This window comes from Sapajus apella, unplaced genomic scaffold (assembly GCF_009761245.1).
Source record: "Sapajus apella isolate SASKATOON/1434 unplaced genomic scaffold, GSC_monkey_1.0 scaffold24, whole genome shotgun sequence".
Lineage (NCBI taxonomy): Eukaryota > Metazoa > Chordata > Mammalia > Primates > Cebidae > Sapajus > Sapajus apella.
Genome location: NW_022436964.1, coordinates 8,016,131 through 8,040,480, shown reverse-complemented (window position 1 = coordinate 8,040,480; position 24,350 = coordinate 8,016,131). Strand labels below are relative to the sequence as shown.

At 41.2% G+C, this 24,350-nt stretch overlaps 1 protein-coding gene and 1 long non-coding RNA gene across 4 annotated transcripts in view; one reads left to right on the top strand and one right to left on the bottom strand.

Annotated features, from left to right (window-relative positions):
- Nucleotides 1-516: 516 nt before the first annotated feature.
- LOC116559662 lies at nucleotides 517-19,984 on the bottom strand. The gene is made up of 4 exons (XR_004272561.1): nucleotides 19,943-19,984; nucleotides 7,970-8,058; nucleotides 2,473-2,560; nucleotides 517-768 (listed from the first exon to the last, which is right to left on the bottom strand). It is a non-coding gene; the product is annotated as an uncharacterized LOC116559662 (long non-coding RNA).
- VPS13A (vacuolar protein sorting 13 homolog A) overlaps nucleotides 19,216-24,350 on the top strand; it is a 242,787-nt gene continuing 237,652 nt past the window's right edge. For all 3 annotated transcript variants that reach the window (XM_032290653.1, XM_032290654.1, XM_032290655.1), the window contains exon 1: nucleotides 19,216-20,411. In XM_032290653.1, the coding sequence (XP_032146544.1) occupies nucleotides 20,312-20,411 (100 nt within the window). In that variant the 5' untranslated portion in view covers nucleotides 19,216-20,311. The remainder of the gene's footprint in view (nucleotides 20,412-24,350) is intronic.

The window sequence follows — 24,350 nt, the reverse complement described above, 5'->3', positions numbered from 1 at the left end:
TAGTTATTCCATAATTGCTGTTGACATAACAAAAACTTTCAAAAATAGTTACATTGCTACTCTCCAAAAGATAGTAATAAAGCAAGAGTTTACTTTCAAGACATGTAGAAGGTTTTCCTGGTAACTTTCCCGATATATATTTTATTATTTGCATTTCCAAGTGATTAAAAAGATGCAGTACATTTTTAAAGGATATATTTGGGCAAATGTGGAAGTTATTCAGAAAACAATAATACATCTGTTTACCATTTTGTGCATGTCCTGAAGTCACTGTATCTTTACTTAGAAACATAACAAATATTTGTAGTTTTTTGTTAAGAACAGCCACCAGAGTCAAGATTAAATAAATATATTTTTTTGGTAATATATATTAAATTTTATTTCTTGTTACTAAGGAACAAATTAAGACTTTTGTCCCATTTCACATATTCAGGCTTTCATGATCACCTTTTCAAAACGATAAGTCAGATCTAAAATAGATTTATCTTTCTGTTTCTCAGTGTGAGAAGTAATGAGTGAAGCAAATGTAAATTACTTTTATTGTTTTTATTGGCACAAATCAAAGAAAATGCATCAAAAAGAACCTCAACTCTGAAGGTGTTCGAAGTTGGTTTCCTAGTTCAGCCGATACTTGCTGCCATCTGCTGGCCTAAGTAGAAAACTGCAAGGAATGGACAGGTGTGTGGAAGTTTGATCAGGCTTGTGCCAGTCCAGAATCGTCCTTTCAGAAATACTGCCCACCCCAGCTTCAGAGCCGGCATCTTCTGACTGGCAAAGGGAAGAAGAGGGTAGATGGTTGATGGCTGTCTGCCCCCAGGGTAATAAGTGTTTGCGGTGGTCCAAGAGTCTGGTGACCTTCATTCCAAGCTCCCCCCTCATCCTGGATTGCAAAGCAATAGAGTTCATTTTTTATTGTGAGGCATAACATTTCCTAAAATGTTGCTTCAAGGAAAACTGGCTCTCCTTGATCAGTGGTTGGAGGTTAGGTACAAATTGCGACATTCGGACACAGAGCTTTGAAATATGTGGGTGTCGATTTTTAAATAAGGAAAGGCCGGGGTGGTTGGCTCTCACACCTGTAATCCCAGCACTTTCAGAGGCCGAGGCAGGGGGATCACTTGAGGCCAGGAGTTCAAGACCGAAACCCCGTCTCTACTAAAAATACAAAATTTAGCCGGGTGTGGTGGCACATGCCTGTAATCCCAGCTACTTAGGAGGCTGAGGCAGAAGAATCGCTTGAACCTAGGAGGTGGAGATTGGCGTGAGCTCAGATCGTGCCACTGCACTCCAGCCTGGGCGACAGAGAGAGACTCTGTCTCAAAATAAAAATAAAAATAAATAATAAAATTTTAAAAATACAAGAGTTGACACAAAAGCCTGAATTATGCCTCAGATTGTGTTTCTTATGGTTTGACCAAAGACTTGAAGGGTTCGTGCTGATATATGGAAGAGGAACATTCTCAGCAGATGGAACAGACATTGCAAAAGCTCTGTAGTGGAAGGACAGGTGCAGGTTCACAGGACAGCAGTAGGCTAGTGTGGCTGAAACAGAGTGAGCCAATGGAGAGCAGTTCGTTGCTTCTCTTGGAAAATGGGAACATCAGAACACAGTGGGCTCCATTCCCACTTTGCTGGGACAGGATATGGCTGAGCCGATTAGGTGAGACATGAGCTTTCCTGCTCAGCACAGTTCCCACAACTTTCTGTTATCTCCCCACACAAAGCTGAGGGGTCATTTGTTGTTAACCTTCCCTGCCATATATATATGTAGAGACTTTTCTTTTAACCTGTGTGAGACAGAGCCTGCTAGTTGCCTGCTCTTATACTCCCCTCTTTTCTTATTAGTGACTGACCTCTCTTTTATCAGGGGATGGCATGGACCCAGTTAAAATTTTCCTTTATCCCTTGTAGATAGTAATGACCAATGAGGTATATGTGAAAGTTTATGGGCAGGACCTCAGGGAATATTCTTTTAAAATGGCTGCAAGCATTCTCCCTCCTGCCCCCTTTTTTTCCATTACTTCCTAAATAAAGAGCAGACATGATAGCAGGAGCTTTAGTAGCTATTTTGGATCCTACACTGACCTGAGGATGGAAGTCAAGGGCTCAACATGGTGAAGAAGAAAGATAGAACAAACCCAATCTCTGATAACCGCGGAGATAATATACCAGCTCTGGACTATCTCCAATAGACCTCCTTCTCCTCTTCCTCCACCACCACCACCACATCCTCCTCCTCCTCCTCCACCTCCACCTCCTCTACTCCTCCTCCTCCTCCTAAGCTATAGGAGTGAGTTAACAAAGATCATTTCAAGTATTGTATTTGGATGGGCAGGTGTTACAGACAGACAGATGCCAGTAATATTCAATAACTAGGGAAAAGGAAGCAGGTCTTTTTTTTCAAGGCAGGTGCCTCCCTGTTGCCTCCTGCAGTTCCCATAAGGCCTTCCTGATCCTTAACACGTCCCTCACCTCCTATCAGTGATGACTGGCACAGAGCTGCCCTGGCATTCATTGCCGTGACTCTTGGGTACTCTGCCATCCTGTTGTCCTAAGGATTCTGGAATCAAGATAAAAATCGCCATGGACTTTCATTAGTTTTGAGGCCAGAGCTAACAGAAGTAGCCTGTTTTTTTAACCAAGATAAGCTTGACCACCATATGGGTGTTAATTACAGATCAATGTTAGTTCATTGATTTAAAATCATGGCGTTTGAATATATCCATATTTTCTGCTGGTCCTACCCAGTGCTCCTTCTGTGCCTGAGTAGACTTGTTTAATGTCTTCTATAATGCTGAAAATAAATCTTTAAAGTAGCTCATTTGGGAAAATAGAAATGTTGAGATTGATAGGAAATTATGATTGCACTCTGGTGATTACTCAGTTTTTAAAATAATAGTGAAAGGGGAAATTTCAAAATTATCCATGTATTAAACCATATGTATCCAAACTAAACACATACTACTTAATTCTTTAAAAGGATTGGGCTCTAGTAAGACAAAAATAAAGCCAGCTAAATGGTTTCTTTATATCAACTGGGTACAAACACTTTCTCAGATTTGCATGGTATTAACTGAAATTCTTATGGAAGAAAATGTCCAGATTGGTGGAGTTGTATGAAAAACATCATAATTCTGACAGTGTGTTTTGTCCTTATTTGTTCCTTTATGTATTACTAAACATGTAGAAGTGGATGAAAATGAAGTGTACAAGGATTACTGATTTTATAATAAGTCAATTGCATATCTTATCTGACTAAGCAAAGTCAGGATAGTGCACCTCATAGAATTGAATGAAAATGCTCCCCAAGAGCAGGCACTTTGATTTGTGTCTTCAGCACCTAGAACAGTTTCTGGCATATAGTAGTAAATAGCAATAATTATTTCTTGAACTAATAAATGGATGGATAGTGAAATCAGTTATACTTTGAAATGTCTCATAGAAGATCATAGGAGGGCTGTGGAAGCCTGAAGCAAGGATGGCTAATGAGATAGCTGATGAACATACAGAATACAAGGAACTAAAATGAGCATCAAGAAGGTTTGTTTTTTTAAGATTAAAATCCCTGGCTGGGCACAGTGGCTCACACCTGTAATCCCGGCACTTTGGGAGGCCAAGGTGGGCAGACCATGAGGTCAGAGGATTGAGATCATCCCGGGTAACATGGTGAAATCCCGTCTCTACTAAGAATACAAAAAATTAGCCAGGTGCGGTGGCACGCGGCTGTAGTCCCAGCTACTGGGGAGGCTGAGGCAGGAGAATCAGTTGAAGCCGGGAGGTGGAGGTTGCAGCGAGCCGAGATCACACCACTATACTCCAGCCTGGGTGACAGAGCAAGACTGTGTCTCAAAAAAACCTAAAAGCCCTGCCCCCAAAGGAATGTCCCTTAAATATTTCTGAAAGAAAGATATATTCAAGCAAGGGTAAAAAAGTCCTTTAATCAAGAGATGCTCAAGTCACCTTGATTAATCGAATCCTGTAGATAGAGCTTGCTTTATTTTCTTTTTTTTTAAGGCCCTGTCTTTTACATCCAAGTGATTTTTTAAGGTTGAAGGCAGGTTTTTCCCCTGTCTAGGCAGGAGATCTCACTGCTGCAATCTCACAACTGGAATCCCAGCAATGTCCTTTAGCGTTTCCTTTGGCAGGGATCAAGTTCCTTCTTGCCATTCTACCCACTCATGATACAACTTCCAGCAACATCAGCTATTTATGATTCCTGTCATCTTGAAGAATACCCACTTCTGGCCAAGTATGTTGTGAGAAAATGCTACAGAAGTGATCCTTATTTATTTGTTTTTCCATAATCTGAATTGACTTTGATCCACTTTCGTGAAGGTTTCCTCTTTCCCCCAAGCAGTCGTGGGTAGTTCTACCAGGTTTCTGTTGTATATTGAACATGTATCCTTTGTGACAATTAGTATATTACAGCATAATTGATGGGTTACTCAGGATTCTCTAGAGGAACAGAATTAATAGGATAGACGTGTATATGAAAGGGATTTTATTAAGGAGTATTGACTCACATAATCGTAAGGTGAAATCCCATGAGAGGCCATATGCAAGCTGAGGAGCCAGGAAGCCAGTATGAGTCCCAAAACCTCAAAAGTAGGGAAGCTGGCTGGGCATGGTGGTTCATGCCTATAATCCCAGCACTTTGGGAGGCCAAGGCAGGCTGATCACCTGAGGTCAGGAGTTCAAGACCATCCTGGCCAAAATGGTGAAACCCCATCTTTACTAAAAATACAAAAATTAGCTGGGTGTGGTGGCATGCACCTGTAATCCCAGCTACTCGGGAGGCTGAGGTGGGAGAATCACTTGAATTAAGGAGGCAGAGATTGCAGTGAGCTGAGATCACGCCACTGCACTCCAGCCTGGGCGACAAGAGGGAGACTCCATCACAAAAAATAGAAAAAAAAAAAAAAAAAAGTAGGAAAGCTGACAGTGCAGCCTTCAGTTTGTGGCTGAAGGCCCGAAAGCCCTTGACAAATCCACTGGTAAGTCCGAGAGTCAAAAAGTTGAAGAACTTGGAGTCTGATGTTTAAGGACAGGAAGTATCCAGCACAGGAGAAAGATGGCGGCCGGAAGACACAGCAAGTCAGCACCCTCTACCTTCTACCTGTTTTTTCTAGCTGTGCTGGCTACTGATAAGACGGTGTCTACCCACAGTGTGAGTGGTTCTTCCTGAGGGTGGCTCATTTTTCTCCCAGTCCACTGCCTCAAATGTGAATCTTTTCTGGCAACACCCAGAAACATCCAGATACACCCAGAAACAATACTTTGCATCCTTCAATCCAATCAAGTTGACATTGAATATTAACCATCATAATTGGTCACATGTCTTCCTTCCCATAGATGCAAATGCCTTGAAGAAAGAGTGTGTCTCCATATCTATTATAACCTGACATGACACAATTGGTGCCTAGTAAATATTCATTAAGGTAGAAATTGGTCTGACTTACTAGCTACAAGGAGGCTTTATGAACCTCAATATGCCAGTCAGTATTTTGAGAGAAGATTGGATATGTCCAACCCATCCTTGACCCATTCCCCATTTGGAAAACAAATGTGCAGCTCACTGCCAGGGCAGTATTCTTAGGGCAAATGGGAAATGGGTTAAGAAGATATATGTTAACCAGGACTAATATTTTATTTTATGGTTTTCTGAAATATTTCAAACACTTTGAAAACTAAATCATGAATATAAATATATTATGTACAAATAATCTACAATAGAGATAGGGTTACCATGTTTGAAATTGTAATACATTACTTAAAAAGGAGGAGATTTAGGAAGATGGAAGCATAGCATACTCTCCTGGCTCACTGTGTATCAAAAACTATATGAATAAGCTCCACTCACTTGTTTCTTCATGTACAACTTGCAAGATTTTTCCACCTTTTTCTCTCACCTTTCCTCTCCCTCTCTCCCTCCCTCTTAGTTTTAAAGGATTTTTTTTTTCCGATTACAAAAGGAATAAATGCCCAGTGAAATAAATTCAGTGATCACCAAAACATAAAAGAAATTCAGAACTTATCCCTGATTTCACCACCTGAAGACAATCACTATTACATCCTAGTGTAAGTTCTTCTAGACTATTTTCTATGCAAATGCCCACCAAGCTGAACAAATGTCTGGAACGCTTAGCAAATAGCAAGGATTCAAAAAAAAAAGTTGGCTGTTGGCCGGATGTATTGGCTCATACCTGCAATCCCAGCACTTGGGAAGCTGAGGCGAGCGGATCACTTGAGGTCAGGAGTTTGTGACCAGCCTGGCCAATATGGTGAAACGCTGTCTCTACTAAAAACACAAAAGTTAGCTGGGCATGGTGGCACATGCTTGTAGCCCAACTATTCAGCAGGCTGAGGCACAAGAATCCTTTGAACCCAGGAGGTGGAGGTTGCAGTAAGCCAAGATGGCACCACTGCACTGCAGCCTGAGTGACAGAGCAAGACTCCCTCTGAAAAAAAAAAAAAAAAAAGCAAAACAAAAGCAGTGTTAATAGCCAACTTTTTTTTTTGAGACAGAGTCCTGCTCTGTTGAGATGTTGAGATTACAGGCACTTCCTGAAGTGCTGGGATTACAGACGTGAGCCACAAGGCTCAGCCAACACTGATTTATTTTTTAACCAATCTTTTGGACTTACAATTTTCTAAATACATTTTCTTTCGAAATGTATATGATCATTTGAATGAATGCAATGTACATAATGATTCCTCTATTAATGGATAATGAGCTTTATTTTATACTCTTCTCTATTATAAACTATGTCGTAAACATACTCATTCCTACAGATGTGCACGTCTGTTTTTCCTACGAATCAGACAGACTTGTGTATAAATTATTCCTGCAGTTTGATCTCTGATTTATTACTAAAACTTTCTGTGCATTAGTTTTCTGAATTGTAACAGTTGGTAATAATATCTGTCTGCAAAGTTTTCATAAGGATTAAATACTTATGTATATAAAGTGGCATTACAGAGCCTGGCTCAGAGGTAGAATTCAATAAATGATTATTTTTCTTTAAAATAATTTACTAAAAATAGACTAACTGGCTGAAGGTTAAGCACAATCTAAGAGCTATTTACAAATACTGTCAAATGGACACCCAGAAAAATTATACACGAATTTCTACTGCTATCAGTAGGGTTGGAGATTGTCCATCTACCATTTCCTTCAGAACTCTGGGTACTATCAATTTTTTTAAATCTTTGTCAATTTTATAGGTGAGAAGTGCTTTCTTGTTTTTTATTTGCGTATATTTTATTAGCTGGAAATGACATATTCTTATGCATCTATTAGGTATTTATTTCTCTCATGAATTGTCTATTCAAATCAATTGCACATCTTTCTACCAAGTTCTTTTAAAAATTTAAAAGAGTAAACTTTAAGGGCACCCGGTAATAACATCATAATTTTGAAGATCTTGTTTTCAGGCCAGGAGCTGTGGCTTATGCCTGTAATTCCAGCACTTTGGGAGGCCAAGATAGGCAGATCATTTGAGGCCAGGAGTTTGAGACCAGCCTGACCAACATGGCAAAATTGCATCTCTACTAAAAATACAAAAACTAGCCAGGCATGGTGGTGCACACCTGTAATCCCAGCTACTGAGAGAGACTAAATATCCAATTTTAAGAATTGTTGTTCCTGAATTCAAGTTATGTAAAATGTATTGCCTTGTGTTACATAATTATTAGCTTTTAAGCCAGGCCTTCTCAACATTAGTCTATTAACATCTTGGACTGGTTGTCGTAGGAGGATTTCCTGTCCATTGTGGAATGTTTAATAGCATGCATGGCCTCTGCTGAATGTCTGAAGACATTGGCAAATGTTCCATCGGGGCAAAATCACCCCTAGTTGAGAAACACTTCTTTAAGCTAGTCATTGTTGGGTGGTGCCTTAGTTCATTTAGCGCTGCTGTAACACCCACAGACTGGGTAATTTAAAATTAACAAAAAATTATTGGCTCACAGTTTTGAAGGCTGGAAAGTCCAACATCAAGATACTGGCATCTGGTGAGGGTCTGCTTCCTGTGTCAGCTTATGGTGGAAAGCGAGAGGCTGTATGAGAGAGAGAGAGCCCAATTAAAAGACTTTTTAGTAAAGCATTAAACCTACTCATGAAGGTGGAGCCCTTATGGCCTAATCACCTTTTAAAGGCAGCCCCACTTCCTAATGCTGTTACAATGGCAGTTACATTTCATTTTTTTTCTCTTATTATTATTATTATTTTTAGACAGAGTCTCAGTCAATCACCCAGGCTGGAGTGCAGTGGCATGACCTTGGCTCACTGCAACCTTCGCCTCCCAGGTTCAAGTGATTCTCATGCCTCATCCTCCCAAGTAGCTGGGATTACAGGCATGTACCACCACATCTGGCTAATTTTTGTATTTTTAGTAGTAAAGAGAGGGTCTTGCCAGGTTGGTCAGGCTGGTCTCGAACTCCTGGCCTCAAGTCATCCACCTGCCTCGGCCTCACAAAGTGCTGGGATTACAGGCATGAGCTATTGTGCCTGGTCACTACTCTGTATTACATTGTTAAAAAACAACTTGTATGACGGTGTGGTAATATCTCTGCTATGGTTTGAATATCCCATTCAAAACTCATGCTGAAATTTAATTGCCATTTGTGACGGATGGAGAGGTGAGACCTTTGAGTGGTAATTGGGTCATGAGGGCAGAGCTCTCATGAACGGATTAACGCTATTATTGAGACGGTAGGTAGGTTACCTTGAGAGAGGGCTCCAGACAAAAGGACTAAGTGTGGGCCCTATTTTACCTTATTTTATTTTATTTTTGTTGTTTCATTTATCTTTCTGTCTGGTGCACTCACTTGCTAGGCAATGCCTTCTGCCATGGGTTGACCTTCATCAGACATTGGTGCCATACTCTTGGACTTCTTATCTATAACTGTGAACCAAATAATCTTCTGTTCTTTATAAATTACCCAATCTGTGATATCCTGTCATAGCTACAGAAAATTGACTAAAACAACATTTTTTTTCTTTTAATTTCAAGCTAAAACTATTGTAGCCATGCTCTTTGACACAGAACTTTGATGTCTTAGTTACCCGTCATCTTGAATTCAAAATGACCTCTTGGTCAGAAGGTATACCTGAGCCCACCTCTATGGAGGTGAACTGGCTTCTTTTATTTCATTGTTGGGCAACTCAGTGATCATAAAAAATAAGTCAGTTGTAATGTCATCTCATCAGACTTGATCATTACAGCATTTTGCTGCGCACTTTCATAGTTACACCTACAACACTTGGCAAAATATGTAACCTTGAACTCAATACCCCTTAATACTTATCAAAAGCTTGATTGAGATTAAAAAAAACACACACACACAAAACTATTTTTGGAGAACTGCCTGTTGGATAAGTAGCCTAACCATTTCTCTCCAGGTTATTGAATTTATCCCTATAAAAAGATAGATATTCGGAAAAGTTGTTACTTAAGCTCTAATATATGACCTACCTGCCCGCATCTGATTGATTTATTCAACAAATATCTTCTTCAGGCACAGTGCCTCTGTGCTAGGGATGTAACAATAAAGAAAAAGCAAATTCCCCACACTCAGGAAGTTTGTATTCCATGGGAGGGTGTACTGACTAGTTATTGCTATATAACAAACCACCTCCAAAGGAAGCGTCCTTAAAAAGAAAGAAAACACTTACTACTAGAATTCTTAAAACATAAGGGGCAGGTTAGGTCAATCAGAGAGACTAGGGCAACTCTGGTGACTTGGCACTGCTCCATGTATCGGTCATTGCCTGGCCGCCTAGACCAGCCTTGTTTTCATTGCAATGGCCCAGAAGGAGACAGTAGGACTGACTGTGCAAGTGCTTTTCAAGCTTTGCCTGCATCACAGCGGCTACCGTGTTATTGGCCTAAGCAAGTCACATGACTGAATGCAGCATCAAAGAGTGAGGTGGAATGCCCCCCTCACAATAGAGGAATGCTGCAAAGTTAAATGACCAGATACTGAGAGAGGTCAAAGAATGGAATCAATGCTGAAATTATTACAGAGGGAGACAGAAAACAAGCAAATAAGTAGTGATAAGTAGTAAGAAATAATCAAGCAGAGTAGGAAAAGAATAGTAAGGAGTAGAGGAGGGATACTGGGATGGTGTTATTTTTGATAATATGTTTAAGGAAAGCTGCTTTGATTAGAAGATGTTTGAAGAGAGACCTCAATGTGAAGAGGGATCATTTGGGGGAATTTGAGGAATACAGGCTAAAAGAAACAAAATGGAAAATTATGAAGTAAGAGAATAAACAAACAAGAGTAAAAAGGCAACCTAGCTGGAAACTATGAACTTGTATTCCCATCAACCCATATGGTTGCCTGACCACTGCTATGCATTCGTTAAATGCATTCACAGGATTGAAGAGAGACACTAACTTCATTTTGCAGCTCACATTGTCTACAGGCCGGCTAGTCTGATGATGAGGTATCAGTATTTAAGGCTGAGGCAGTCATCATGTTGTTCTTTTCATTCCAAATGCATTGATGAATCTTATGTAATTAGAGAAAAAGTCAGTTTATTTGACCACAGCCACTAAAGGAGAAATTCAAATTATATACTTCCTTGTAGACCAGCTTAAATGTCTGAATTAGCCAGTGAGTAGAACTAAACCTTCTTTGTTTAGGAATTGGTCCATTAAGTGTATAATGATGAAGAAAAAAACAAAGCCAAACTTGTATTCAATACCACAAAGCTGTAATCAACTGAGTCTTTCTTAAAAGGATATGAAAAGCAAGAAAAGCTTCGTATGCCATAATTAACATTCAAATGGAACAGAAACAAATTCAGTAGTAAAAATATGTGGTTAAAAATGTCATAAGCTAACATTACTAAGTTTGATTTTCAAATCTGAAGTTTAGTTGAAAGGATGTTTAGGATTCACTATAAAATACGTAATTGATTTACAATCACTGCCATTTAAAATGAAAGTTTGCTTTTAAAACCAATGATTACAGTAGTTCAATTTGAATACCAATTTGGAAGGATTTTATATAAAATTCCACTAGATGGTGCTCTTTTAACTTTCTGGAAGGGAAAGTTGAAGACATTTGAATCTCCAGCTGATGCCCAAATCAGCTAATTTAATGTTAATGAAACCGAACTGGTGCATATGACTCAGAATTTCCTTGGATATAAAAAGCAGAGTGTATAATCTAAGAACAGTATAAATGTGATAATTGACAGAGACTACCTTTTTTTTTTTTTGAGAAGGAGTTTCGCTCTTGTTGCCCAGGCTGGAGTGCAATGGCGCAATGTCAGATCACTGCAACCTCCGCCTCCCAGGTTCAAGCAATTTCCCTGCCTCAGCCTCCTGAGTAGCTGAGATTACAAGCATGTGCCACCAAGCCTGGCTAATTTTTGTATTTTTAGTAAAGACGGGGTTTTCACAATGTTGGCCAGGCTTGTCTGGAACTCCTGACCTCAGGTGATCCACCTCCCAAAGTGCCAGGTTACTGGCATGAGCCACCATGATTTCTTTCAAAGAAGAGATTTTGGGAACATTATATCAGTGCTCTTTGGAAAGTAAGGTTTTATAAAATATGAACATTGGAAAACTTTAGACAGTATCAGGTTTTACTTTGTAATTGTTGAACCATATAATTTAATTAGAAACACACTACTGGTATACATGAGGCTTAAATGTACCAATAGCCTTTTCTGTAATTACAAATCTGTCCTCTATCTGTGATTCTGTATGTGAATTCTCTCTATGTAAAGTACTTAAGGTAGCTCTCCATGATGTAGAAAATGTTATTCATTAATAATTAAGGATCATATTACAACTTCTACAGCACATGGCTGTGTGTACATGTGCATCTATACTGGAGAACAAGAGATTTGTTGTTTTCTTATAACCTCACATATATGTTTATGTTGTCAGTAATGGTATCTCTTATCAGGATTTATAGAGCTACATAAACTTAGAGAACACTCTTATATATAGTTTATAAAACAGCTCTTTAAAGACTAACATATTTCTGGACAAATGGTTATTAAATAAAGAATGTTGGCCAGGCACAGTGGCTCACACCTGTTATCCTAGCACTTTGGGAGGCTGAGGCCAGGGGATCACCTGAGTTCAGGAGTTCGAGACCAGCCTGGCTAATGTGAAACCAGCTTGGCTGTAGTGCAATGGCATGATCTCAGCTAACCCCAACCTTCGCCTCCCAGGTTTAAGCAAATCTCCTGCCTCAGCCTTCTGAGTAGCTGGGACTACAGGCATGCACCACCAAACCTGGCTAATTTTGTATTTTTATTAGAGTCAGAGGTTCTCCATATTGGTTAGGCTGTTCTCGAACTCCAAAACTCAGGTGATCAGCCCGCCTCGGCCTCCTAAAGTGCTGGGATTACAGGCATGAGCCACTGCACCTGGGCCATTTTCTGAGTTTTTCTCTCTCTTGACATCCGTACAATTTTGCTGACCACCCTTTCTTCCTATAAGTCCTCTTGGATTTGTACGTCAGCCCACTCCAGGTATATTGGCTTCTATTGTAGGTCTCTTTTCTCAAGTTCATTTGGTTCCTCCCTAAATGAGATGGTTTCTTAACAGTTCAGTCCTTGTTCTTCTGCTTTTTTTTTTTTTTTTTTTGCAATTCTTTTACTCCAAGTGTCATCCATACATTGAGTATAAATGGTTGCTTCTGTGTAGGGAGCCTCAAGCATTCATGTCTTATTCTAGACGCTCACTGGAACCCCATTCCCTAATTTCTAAGTAGAAATTTCTTCCTGAATTACTGTTTACACTCTGTCCTAAATATTTTCCCCTAGATTCCAGATCTCATGGAATCTCCTCCAAACTACACTCTTTATCATCTCCAATAAAACCAATGTCTTGTTTTCATGTTTCAGTTGCTATAAATGACACAATCTTGGAATTATCATATTTACCTCATCTACCACAGTTAATCAATTTCAAAGGCTATAAATTCCATGTTTATGACCTCCATCACATCTATGTCCTTCTATTCATTTGAATTGCCTTGGTCTAGTTGAGATCTATAATTACCTCCTGCCTAAATCTCCATAATGGATTTTTCACTGCTCTTTAACTCTGGGACTTTTCCACCCAACCCATCCTGGTCAATGCTTCCTACCTGCATGCTTTATTTTACTTGCATTAACAGATAAGTAGGAGAGGGTAGATGAGGCAGAGTGACAGTGGCTCGCCTTAGAACTGCACATTGAGGTGTGGTCCAGGCTTTGGGGAAGGGCTTAACCGAAGTAGCAACACACCCACAGTCACACAGCTTCAGTCAGTGGTTCACAAAGGAGGAAAAGAAATCAGAGGCAGGAAATCAAGATCATAGTCAATATTCAAAAGTCCAGAGAGGAAGAAAGTTCATTTCTGGGAAGTCTTTCACATCCTGTCTAAATCAAAATCGGCTCACAAATGGAGAGGTTGGGCTGAACAAACAAGGGGGGCCAGTGGTATCAGCGGATTCTGCTCAGAATGAGCTACCTAACCCCACTGCTCCTGTGCCACAGGACAATTAAGAGCAGACTCAGCGCATCACATGCACAGCCTAGCTTTTGCATCCTTCACCTGGACCTACTTCGCACTTCACTGCTTGACCTGCTCTTGATTATCCAAACCTTTGACCCTTGGTCTCATTACCTATTTAAAGACTGGGAGTTGCTGCCTGTCCTGACACTTAAGAAGTTCTCTGGCCCTGAGCCTGGCTTCCCTCTTCACTCATAATTTGCATTTACTCCCTTTGATGATATGGCTTCCCTCTCTCAGCCAAACATCGCCTTGCTACAGATTCAGCTGCAGGCCCCAACTCCCCTTTCTATAGATATAGGTATGTACAGAATTGTTAATTAGATACATAATTAGGTAGTGAAACGGTAAAGAGAGAATTATAAGGTATTGAGGAGGCAGTTAGTACAGAAATCAGATACAACCCCAAGGGTTGAGTGGGCAAAGGGACATGCTTGGAAATTTAGAAGAGGGGCCCTCAAACTGAAACTCAGACTTCTGAGGAGAGGGGATGCTTGGCTGGTCCCTGTGTCTCTGTGTTCTGAGATGCATACTCCTAAGGATAGGGAATAATGAGGCTGGTTCTGACTGTTTTAAGATAGCGAGGTAATGCTGATTCCACAAGTGTTGGGAAAAATGCAAGCTAGATTAAGTGCTACTAAAGTGATATGGCAGAGCATTACTGCTGGCTATTTGAGACTGAGAGATCAGGGAAGTCCTCACCTCTATGATTAGGTGGCATGTGAGCACAAAACTGAATAACAAGGTATCAGCTTTTAATATCAGCCATGTAAAAACCCGAGATCAAAAGCATTGATGGACATCAGTATTTGGGACCATCTTTTTCTGAGTAGAGCTCAGCTGTAAGTATTTTTTTTTCTTTTTTTCAGACAGAGTCTCGCTCTGTCGCCAGGCTGGAGTGCGGTAATGCGATCTCGGCTCACTGCAAACATCGCCTCCCAGGTTCAAGCAATTCTCCTGCCTCAGTCTCCCAAGTAGTAGGCACCTGCCACCAGGCCCAGTTAATTTTTTGTATTTTTAGTAGAGATACGGTCTCACCATGTTGGCCAGGATGGTCTCAATCTCTTGACCTCATGATCCACCTGCCTCGGACTCCCAGAGTACTGGGATTACAGGCATGAGCCACTATGCCCAGACTGTTTTAAGTATTTAAAATCAGAGGAAGGTCCTTGAGAGTCCCTTCTTGTACATTCCTCTTTCTGGTATTTTACTGGGATCACAGCATAATTGATATTTGAACACATATTGATAAGGTACCACATTCAGATACTTTTCTTTCTTTAATATTTTTACCAAGCACCCTGTGCAGGGATATTAAGTTGTTATGTAGAAGCTGTTAACTCTCAGGCTTATCTCATCTTCTGGGGCACCTCCTGGTTGACTTTGACTCAGCAGACCCTTTAAAAGTTATTTTAAAAATAATTATAGTTTGATAGATAGTTTCAAAAAATGTATAGGGAGGTCCCAGGTACCCTTCACCCCAGTTTTCCCCAATGGTAACGTCTTATGTAACTATAATGCAGTATCACACTCAGAAAATAAAGATATTAGGGCCAGGTGTGGTAGCTCACACCTGTAATCCTAGTACTTTGGAAGGCCAAGGCAGATGGATGATCTGAGGTCGGGAGTTCGAGACCAGCCTGACCAACATGGTGAAACCCCGTCTCTACTAAAAATACAAAATTAGCTGCGTGTGGTGGTGTATGCCTGCAATCCCAGCTACTCAGGAGGCTGAGGCAGGAGAATCGCTTGAACCCAGGAGGCAGAGGTTGCGGTAGGCCGCGATTGTGCCATTGCACTCTAGCCTGGGTAACAAAAGTGAAACTCTGTCTTTAAAAAAAAAAAAAAAAAAGCAAGAAAAGAAAGTGCTATCCATGGAATTTATTCACATTTCTCCACTTTTACTTGCACTCCAGGTGTGTATGTAGTATTATGCAATTTTATATAACCACTGCCACAATTGAGATATAGAAGTGTGTTATAAACATAAGGCTCCTTCCTGCTATCCATATGCAGCCACACCTATCCATCCTACTCATTCCTAACCTTTGGCAACAACTAATTGTTTTCCATCTCCATAATTTTGTTACTTCAAGCATGTTTCACAAATATACAGGTTTTCACTCAGCATAATTCCCCTGACACCTATCCAAGTTATTGCATGTATCCATAGTTCACCTTTTTTACTGCTGAGTATTCCACAGTATGGATGTACCACAGTTGGTTTAACCATTTACCAGTTGAAAAAAATCTGGGCCATTTCCAAGTTTTGGCTACTCATATTACAGGTTTTTGTGTGATCCATAAGGTTTCATTTCTCTGGGATAAATATCCAGGAGTACAATTGCTGGGTCATATAGTAAGTGCATGTTTAGTTTTTGCGGCAACTGCCAAATCGTTTTCCAGAGAGTTTAACTGTTTCACAATCCCACCTCCAGTGAATAATGATCCAGTTTCTCCATATCCTAGCCAGCCTTGGTACTGTCACTATTTTTTTTCAACTATTCTGGTAGGTATAATATAAGATAGTCTGATATCTCATTGTGGTTTTACTCTTCATTTCTCCAATGGCTAATGATGTTGCACGTTTTCATGTGCTTATTTCCATCTGTATATACTCTTCAGGAAATATCTGCTCATGTCTTCTGGTGTAGGCTTTTGAGAGTTCACATCCATGTCTATCAATTACCCAATAACGTTCAGACCCTGCTCACAGCAATTCGTCAATATGCATATGTAGTTTTCCCAGGAAGTTATAACATACAACATAATAGCATTTCTGACACATCCTTCCTCACCAGTTTACAAAGGCAAAATAATACATGCTCACTATAAAAAATTAAACTTGAAAGAACAGAAAAAATGCATATTGCCAGAAGTCTCACAACATAGAGATAAGCACTGCTAATATTTGGTGAGCATACTTCTAGATTTCTTTCTGTATATAAATGCTCTGCACACCTAAAAACTCATAGGTTTTTATAAATAGGGGGATACTATTCTGCACCTTGCTTCTCCTGAGCATATATTATCGACATCTTTCCACACTAGTATAGACTTTCATTATCATCTTAATGCCGTATAGTAATGCATTACATGTGTATGTTTACTTAACTAGCTTCCCTATCAATGGGATATTTAGGTCATTTCCATTTCTTTTTGTTATTATAAACAATGCTTTAAATAATGTTCTTGGCTGGGCACGGTGGCTCATGCCTGTAATTCCAGCACTTTGGGAGGCCTAGGCGGGTGGATCATTTGAGGTCAGAAATTTGAGACCAGCCTGGCCAACATGGTGAAAACCCACGTGTATTAAAAATACAAAAATTAGCCAGGTGTGGTGGCACCTGCCTATAATTCCAGCTACTTGGAGGCTGAGGCAGTAGAATCACTTAAACCCTCCTGGGAGTGGAGGTTGCAGTGAGCCAAGACTGTATCACTGCACTTCAGCCAGGGTGAGAAGAGTGAGACTCCATCTCAAAAAAAAAAAAAAAAAGTTCTTGTGGGAATAGCTTTTTGGATTTTTATAATTATTTTCTTAGGGTAAGTCTGTAGAAGTGGGATTGCTGAGTCAGTTATATATACATGTATGTACATACACATGTACACTGATATACATGTATATACATATATACTATGTCAGTTTGTAAATGTTTAGGAACTGTCTTTTAGAAAGATTGTGGAAATTTACACTTCCCCCTGCCCTGCTTAATTAGATTCTTTTTTTTTTCTGAGATGGAGTTTGGCTCTTGTTGCCCAGGCTGGAGTGCAATGGTTTGATCTTGGCTCACTGCAACCCCCACCTCCGGGGTTCAAGCAGTTCTCCTGCCTGGGAGAATAGCTGGGATCACAGGCGGGTGCCACCATGCCTAATTTTTTTTTTTTTTTTTTTTTGGTATACAAAGTAGAGATGGGGTTTTGCCATGGTGGCTAGGCTGATCTCGAACTCCTGGCCTCAGGTGATTTGCCCACCTTGGCCTTCCAAAGTGCTGGGATTACAGACCTGAGCCACTATGCCTGGCCTTAAGTAAGATTCTTATAAGGTTTTTACCTTTTTGTTTGCACTCCCCTTCCAGAGAATTTTTCTCTTTTTATTAAGGATTGGAACACATAAGTCTAAAGAATTTTTTTTTCACTGTGTCACCTGGAGTGGAGTGCAGTGGCACCATTATAGTTCACTGCAGCTCCAAACTCCTGAGCCCAAGGGATCCTCTCTATCAACCTTCGAGTAGCTTGGGACTACAGGCAACGCACCACCATGCCAGGATCCAAAGAACTTTTTATTGTTTACAATTTTTAAAGCATTAACTGAGACGGAGCACAGGACTCTGTCAGGTTAGATCAGTAAAAGTCCCATACTTATTAAATGGCCATTTTCTGTACCTGTTCCTCCAGGACACCTTCTGGTAGTGTGGTTGGCTTCAACGGCTTTGTTATCTGGCCATCTAGTCTGCTACCCCAATGCTCATGGGGAATGATAAGGATAAGCAGCACACCAATGACATTTACTGTGGACAAAAGAATTAAGATTAGGAGAAAAAAAGATTCCAAGATGACTACCAGCATGCCCAAACTTTAAAGAGGAAGAGCTGTGGCATGGAGACTATACATAAAACTGTAAGTCCTTGCAATGTTAGAGATGTATTGTAAAGTTAGATGATACTGCAGTTTTGGGTCGTTCAGATGCTCTCACTCTTTTTTTTTTTCATTTGATCAAAGAATGAAGTACAGCATTTTAATTGCGATCTAGAGAAAGACCAACTTACACTGACATACTGCCTAATTTGAAACCTGAGTTTTATAGTAGCCATTGGGCTTATTTTTCAAGGTACAACAGAAAATGGTTTAATGAGTATATCTTTTACATGATGATGTTAATATATTTTTGCTTACAAACTTCCTTAGATGGATTAGGCAATACAAAGACTGAATGCAAAATTTTATCTTTTAGTATTTAGGAAGCGTGTTTGTGATACATCTAACACTAGGTAATAATTCGGTTACAATAGCATCCACTTATTTCTAACACTTCCTCAGCAGAATTTTTTCATTGCTTTGTTTACAATTAAATGCTCACACCTTTAACTTTTCAGCAACATCCTTTCCCCTTCCTCACACAAAATTTTCCTAGATTGTAGAAAACTAATATGAAAGCGTTTGCAAGATACTTAAGGTGGATTTTTGGAGTGAGTTCTGGAAATTTTTGTAACTTTGAATTTGCAGTGCTAGATATAACAGTGGAATTTTGCAGTTACTGTGTATCTGGCTTCTTATTAATAGTGCAATGGCAAAATACCTCATTATGCTCTTCCCTTTCCTAAGCATTTTAGCCTCTATTAGTTTCTCCGTGCAGGTGTGCTGAAGTAGATTGTTAACTGAATGCAAGGGAAGCAGGTGGGGTGGTGGCCAATCAGAAGGGCCAGGTTCCAGTTCTTCCACAGAACATTGGTTGTATGACCTTGCACACATCCCTAACATTTCAGCTTCATTATATTTAAGACTAAATGGTTGGAGACCTCATAAAGGTCCTTCAGATATAAAATTATATAAAAATAATTCATAAACCCATGTAAAGATTAACAGTTTTTGTCAGGCATTGTACTTTGAAAGGCACACCTTAAACCTTTAATTTTGAAAAATCTGGTGACTATGCACAAAAAGTAGTAAAATGACACAGTAATTAATAGAAAGCCATCATTACTCGTTTAACGTGCAAAGATAAAACGCTCAATGTACACTTCTTTGGTCCTGGAGATGACTAATTACAAGTATCTAAACCTCACATTTAGCATCTCTGTGATCTCAGGCCTTTGAGACTATTTCTATATAAGACCAAACGGGCCGAAAGAGTTGTAATTTATTTTAGGTCGGTGGTTCGGTGGAGGGTCAGGGGTGAGGGGTCCAGCACTCCCAGTATTTCTTGGAGGGCGTTCAGCAGTCTCCAGACCGGCTGACTCTTTAACTCTTATCTGCACGGAAACGTGTCACTCTTTGGAATGAAAGACGGCTCCGCATTAATGACTTGACCAAAAATGGGTGCTCGTCTCAGATGCAGGGCAGTGACTGTGTAATTCCATCCTCGACTCGCAGTAGGAAGTTAAGTCCTCTTAAGGGCCAGACGTTCGGAGGACCAGGCGGGGAGGTTACAGGCACCAGGACACTCAGGCTGGCCGGACCCCCCGACCTGTAATAATGGGGGGGGGTCCTCCCTGGGACAGTCCCCGTGAAGCCTCCGGCGACGAGGCTGGAATCCTCCCACCCTTACTCAGGAGCGAGCACCGCGCCCGCGTGGAGGCGGCCACCTCCCTCTAGGGGGAGGAGCGTTCCGGGCGGGCGCAACCGTCCCGCCCCGGGGGGCCGTTCCCGACTCAGATCTGCAAGAGAGGGCGGAAAAAAATCCTGTGGCTCCTGACCTGTGTCCCGTTGCCCGGCGATGAGGAGAAGGCAGGGCCAACAGGAAAGAGGAGCCGGGCTCGGCGCAAAAAACGCACCCTCCAGAGCCGCGGCGGCACAGCCACCTTTTCTCCCCCTTCCGGCGGCACGCCCAGGTCGGCGCAGCGCTCCGCCTCCACCCGCGCGCTGATCTGCGCACGCGTCGTGCGAGCGGCCTCCTGGTCTCCTGGCTGCGCTCGCGCTGGGGCTGCGCGTCCGGCCAGCGGGGGCGCCGCAGCCGGAGCTGCCGGGGAGCCGGTGAACCGAACGGCCTCGAGGGAGGGGCGTGAGGAAGGCGGCGGGAGGAGGAGCGCACGGGCCGGCTGCCGTGCTCACCGCGGCTGAAGAACATGGTTTTCGAGTCGGTGGTCGTGGACGTGTTGAACCGGTTCTTAGGGGACTATGTGGTGGACCTGGACACGTCCCAGCTCTCTCTGGGCATCTGGAAAGGTAACGAGGCAGCCGCCGCTCCCCGGCCTCGCCTGCCTCCAGGCCGTCTCGCTGCCCGAGTCGTGTCCGGTGTTCTCGGGGCTTGGAGCACCTTGCTCGCCGGGAGCAGCCACCTGCTGGGTCAAGTTACGTAAAGCCGGATGGCAGTTCCTGGGCCTCCGCCCTCGAGTTGTTTATATTTTTGGGGGAAGGAGAGGGTCATGAGTGCGAGATGAAAAGGTCTGTTATTTTCCGAGCGGAGCGGAGGAAGGGACCGGCGTTCAACTCCCGGCGAGGGGCCCTTCTCTACCCCTGGCGCCTCGCGGTCCGGCTTCAGCCGCGTGGGGCGACGAGGCGAGACGCCGCGCTCCTGGGCTGGGTCCCTTCCCTGTCCTTTGCCCCCTTGGGGTTATGACGAAGGCCCCAGAGAGCCCACGCGTGTCTCCTGCTGCCTCGCACGTGAAGGCAGGGCGGTGTGACCCGGGACGCTCGCTTTCTTGCTTCCCTAGCCTAGCCTCAGTTCCCGGCTAGACCCGTGGTGCTTTCTGCGCTCCCCCTTCCGGCCCTAGGACCCGGACACCATCTCGCTCACCTGGCTTCGGCAGATAACAAAAAGGAAACTCACGTGCAGGGTAACTCAAACGGTTGCGTGCGTGTTAGCAGTTTACAGCCTGACCCAGGAGTGTGTCACATTTCAAGACTTTTGGATATGTGGGCCAGAGTGAACTGCTGAATTTTAAAGAAAAGCCAAGGCGTGCAGTGCAGCGTCTCAGACCTGCAAAAGACGGGGCTGAACCGGGCCTCACGCTGCCTAGGTGGTGACGGACCCAGCTTTCCTTGGGTGCGTTTAGTTTGGAGTTCTGCCTTACTGAGAGCCTCATTTTTAGCGTTTCCATCTGTTTTTGTATTATGCACTTGTTTATTTTAAACACCCGCTAGAAATTAGACTCCTTTATGAAATGAATTTCCCAGGCCAAAGTGAGAGTTAATTTTGTGTGTGAATAGTATGTGTATTTAAATATAAAGTAATTTATTCTCGACTATGCACACACTTCCAGCCTTCTGAAATACTTCTCTTGACTCTTCTTGTTTATGAGATGATGTAAACAGGCAATTTAGTTTGATTTTAAAGAATGTTGCTACGGTGGGGACCTAGTACAATGATGGAGAGTGAGTGAACTACAGAAATCTAGGGACATAATGATAGCTGTTTCAGCCTGTTTGATTAGTACTAGGAACTTGCAGACTGTTTTGTCTATGCTGCTTATCAGTTGCCAAGTGAAAATAAAATTTGGCTCCACCTACCTCAGAAGGAAGCCTTAAGAATACTTGAGGTGAGCTTTGATCTGTAGTGGAACCTTGCTTCTACGTTCAGGGTGGAGATTTGTCTAGAGTGATAAATCAACTTATTATTTTATTTAAAATTTACATGCAGTAACATTCGCCCTTGTGATACAATTTTGACTTGACAAAAGCTAAGAGGCATGTATCCACCACCACAATAATGACGCATAAAAGTTTCATCAGGCACCCTGAATTCTCGCAGGTGCTCCTTTGTAGTTGACCTCACCCCGCTTCCTGGCAGTCAGTCATCAATTTCCATCCTTTTAGTTTTATCTTTTCCAGAGTACATATAAATGGAATTATGTGGTATGTAGCCTTTTGGGTCTGACTTTAATTCATTCATATGTTGCATATATTAGTGAATTTCATTTCTGTATTTTTGAGTAGTATTTCATTCTATGGATGGACTGTATGTTTGTTTGTTTTTGAGACAGAGTCTCATTCTGTCGCCCAGGCTGAAGTGCAGTGGCACGAACTTGGCTCACTGTAACCTCTGCCTCCCAGGTTCAAGTTATTCTCGTGCCTCAGCCTCCCGGGTAGCTGGGACTACAGGCATGCCATCCCGCCTGGCTAATTGTTGTATTTTAGTAGAGATGGTGTTTCGTCATGTTGGCCAGGCTGGTTTTGAACTCCTGACCTCAAGTGATCTGCCTTCCTCTGCCTCCCAAAGTGTTGGGATTACAGGCGTGAGCCACGGCGCCCTCCTGACTGTAAGTATTTATCTGTTGCTAGTTGAAGGATATTTCAGTTTTTGAAGGTTATGAATAAAGCTGTCATAAACATTCATGTACAGGTGTTTCTGTGAACATAATTGTTATTTCTCTTGGATAAATACTTAAGAGTGAGATTGCAGGGTCATTTTAAATTAGGTTGTGTGGGTTTTTAAAAATTGAGATTAAATTCATATACCACAAATATCACCCTTTTAAAATGTACAGTTCAGTGTTTTTTAGTGTAATCACAAAGTTGAGTATAGTCACAATCATCCCCACTGTCTCATTCAGGAACACTTCAGCACCCCAGATTTAAACCTCCTGCCCATTAGGAGTGACTCTCGATTTCCTCCCACTTCTCCCTATTCCACCTCTGGCAACCAGTAATCTACTTTCTGTCTTTCTGGATTTGGTAATTCTGGAAATTTCATTTAAATGGAGTTATATAATATGTGGCCTTTTGTTTCTGGCTTCTTTAACCTAATGTATTTTCAAGGTTCCTCCATGTTGAAGGATGTATGACTATTTCATTTGCTTTTATAGTTGAATAATATTCCATTGTATTCATAGACCACAATTTGTTTATCCACACTCACCAGTTGTTGGATGTTGAGATTATTCCTAAACATCAACTTTTGGATATTATGAATAATGCAAATGAACATTCATGAACAAGTTGTTTTTTTTTTCTTGTGGATGTATGTTTTAAATTCTCTTGGATATATACGTAGAAGTGAATTGCTAGGTCATATGCTGATTCTTTGTGTAATCTTTTGAGGAACTGCCAAACTGTTTTCCAAAGTGTGTTCTTATTGTTGAGTTTTGAGAGTACTTTAAATATTAAGGATACAAGTTTAAATATTAAGGATACAAGTTTTTCATCACATACGTGATTTGAAAATATTTTCTTAGTCTTTTCCCACTTTGTCTTTTGTAGAGCATACATTTTAAATTTTAGGTAAAGCCCAGTTTATAAAACATTTCTTTTATGAATTGTGGCTTTTAGTAATCATATCTAAGAAATCTTTTCCCAAAGTCAAAGATGTTCTCCTACATTTTCTTTTGGAAATTTTGTAGTTTTAAGTTTTGAATCTCTTTTTGTGTAAGGTATATGATACGTGTTGAAGGTAGAGGTTCATTTGTTTGCATGTGGATTCAGATATCCAGTTGTTCAACACTACTTGCTAAAAAAAGACTATTCTTTCTCAAATGAATTATCTTTGCACTTTGGAAAAAAAAAAAACAAAACAAAAAACCAGTAGACTTAATACTGTGTGGGTTTAGTCTGTCCCATCAATCTGTGTGTCTGTCATTTCACCAATACCGCCCTGTCTTGGTGACTGTACCTTTAGTTAGTCTAGAAATCAGGTAGTGTGATCCCTCTAACTTTAGTCTTTATTAAAGAATTAAAAAAAAAAACAAGTCATTGTCCAGGTGCGATGCTTATCCCTGTAATCCTAGTGCTTTGGAAGGCTGAGTGGGAAGATGGCTTGAGCATAGGAGTTTGAAATTACAGTGAGCTGTGATCATGCCACTGCATTCCAACCTGGGCAACAGACAGTGAGATCCTCTCTCAAAATAAAATAACTTGTCAGTGTTTTATTTATAGAAATTGGTTATATTTTGGTAAATGAAACTTTAAATAATAGGTGGAGTATTTTTTAAAAATATTCTTTGAGAATTTCAAAAGTAGTAACTTGATAAACTTAGAGGTTTTTTAAAAAACATTGTTTGAAAACTTCTGTAATAGAAGTTAGATGGCCAGGTGAAGTGGGTCATGCCTGTAATCCCAGCACTTTGGGAGACTGAGGAGGGCAGATCACTTGAGACCATTCTGGCCGACATGGTGAAACCTCATCTCTACTAAAACAGTAAGATACAAAAATTAGTTGGGCATGGTGGC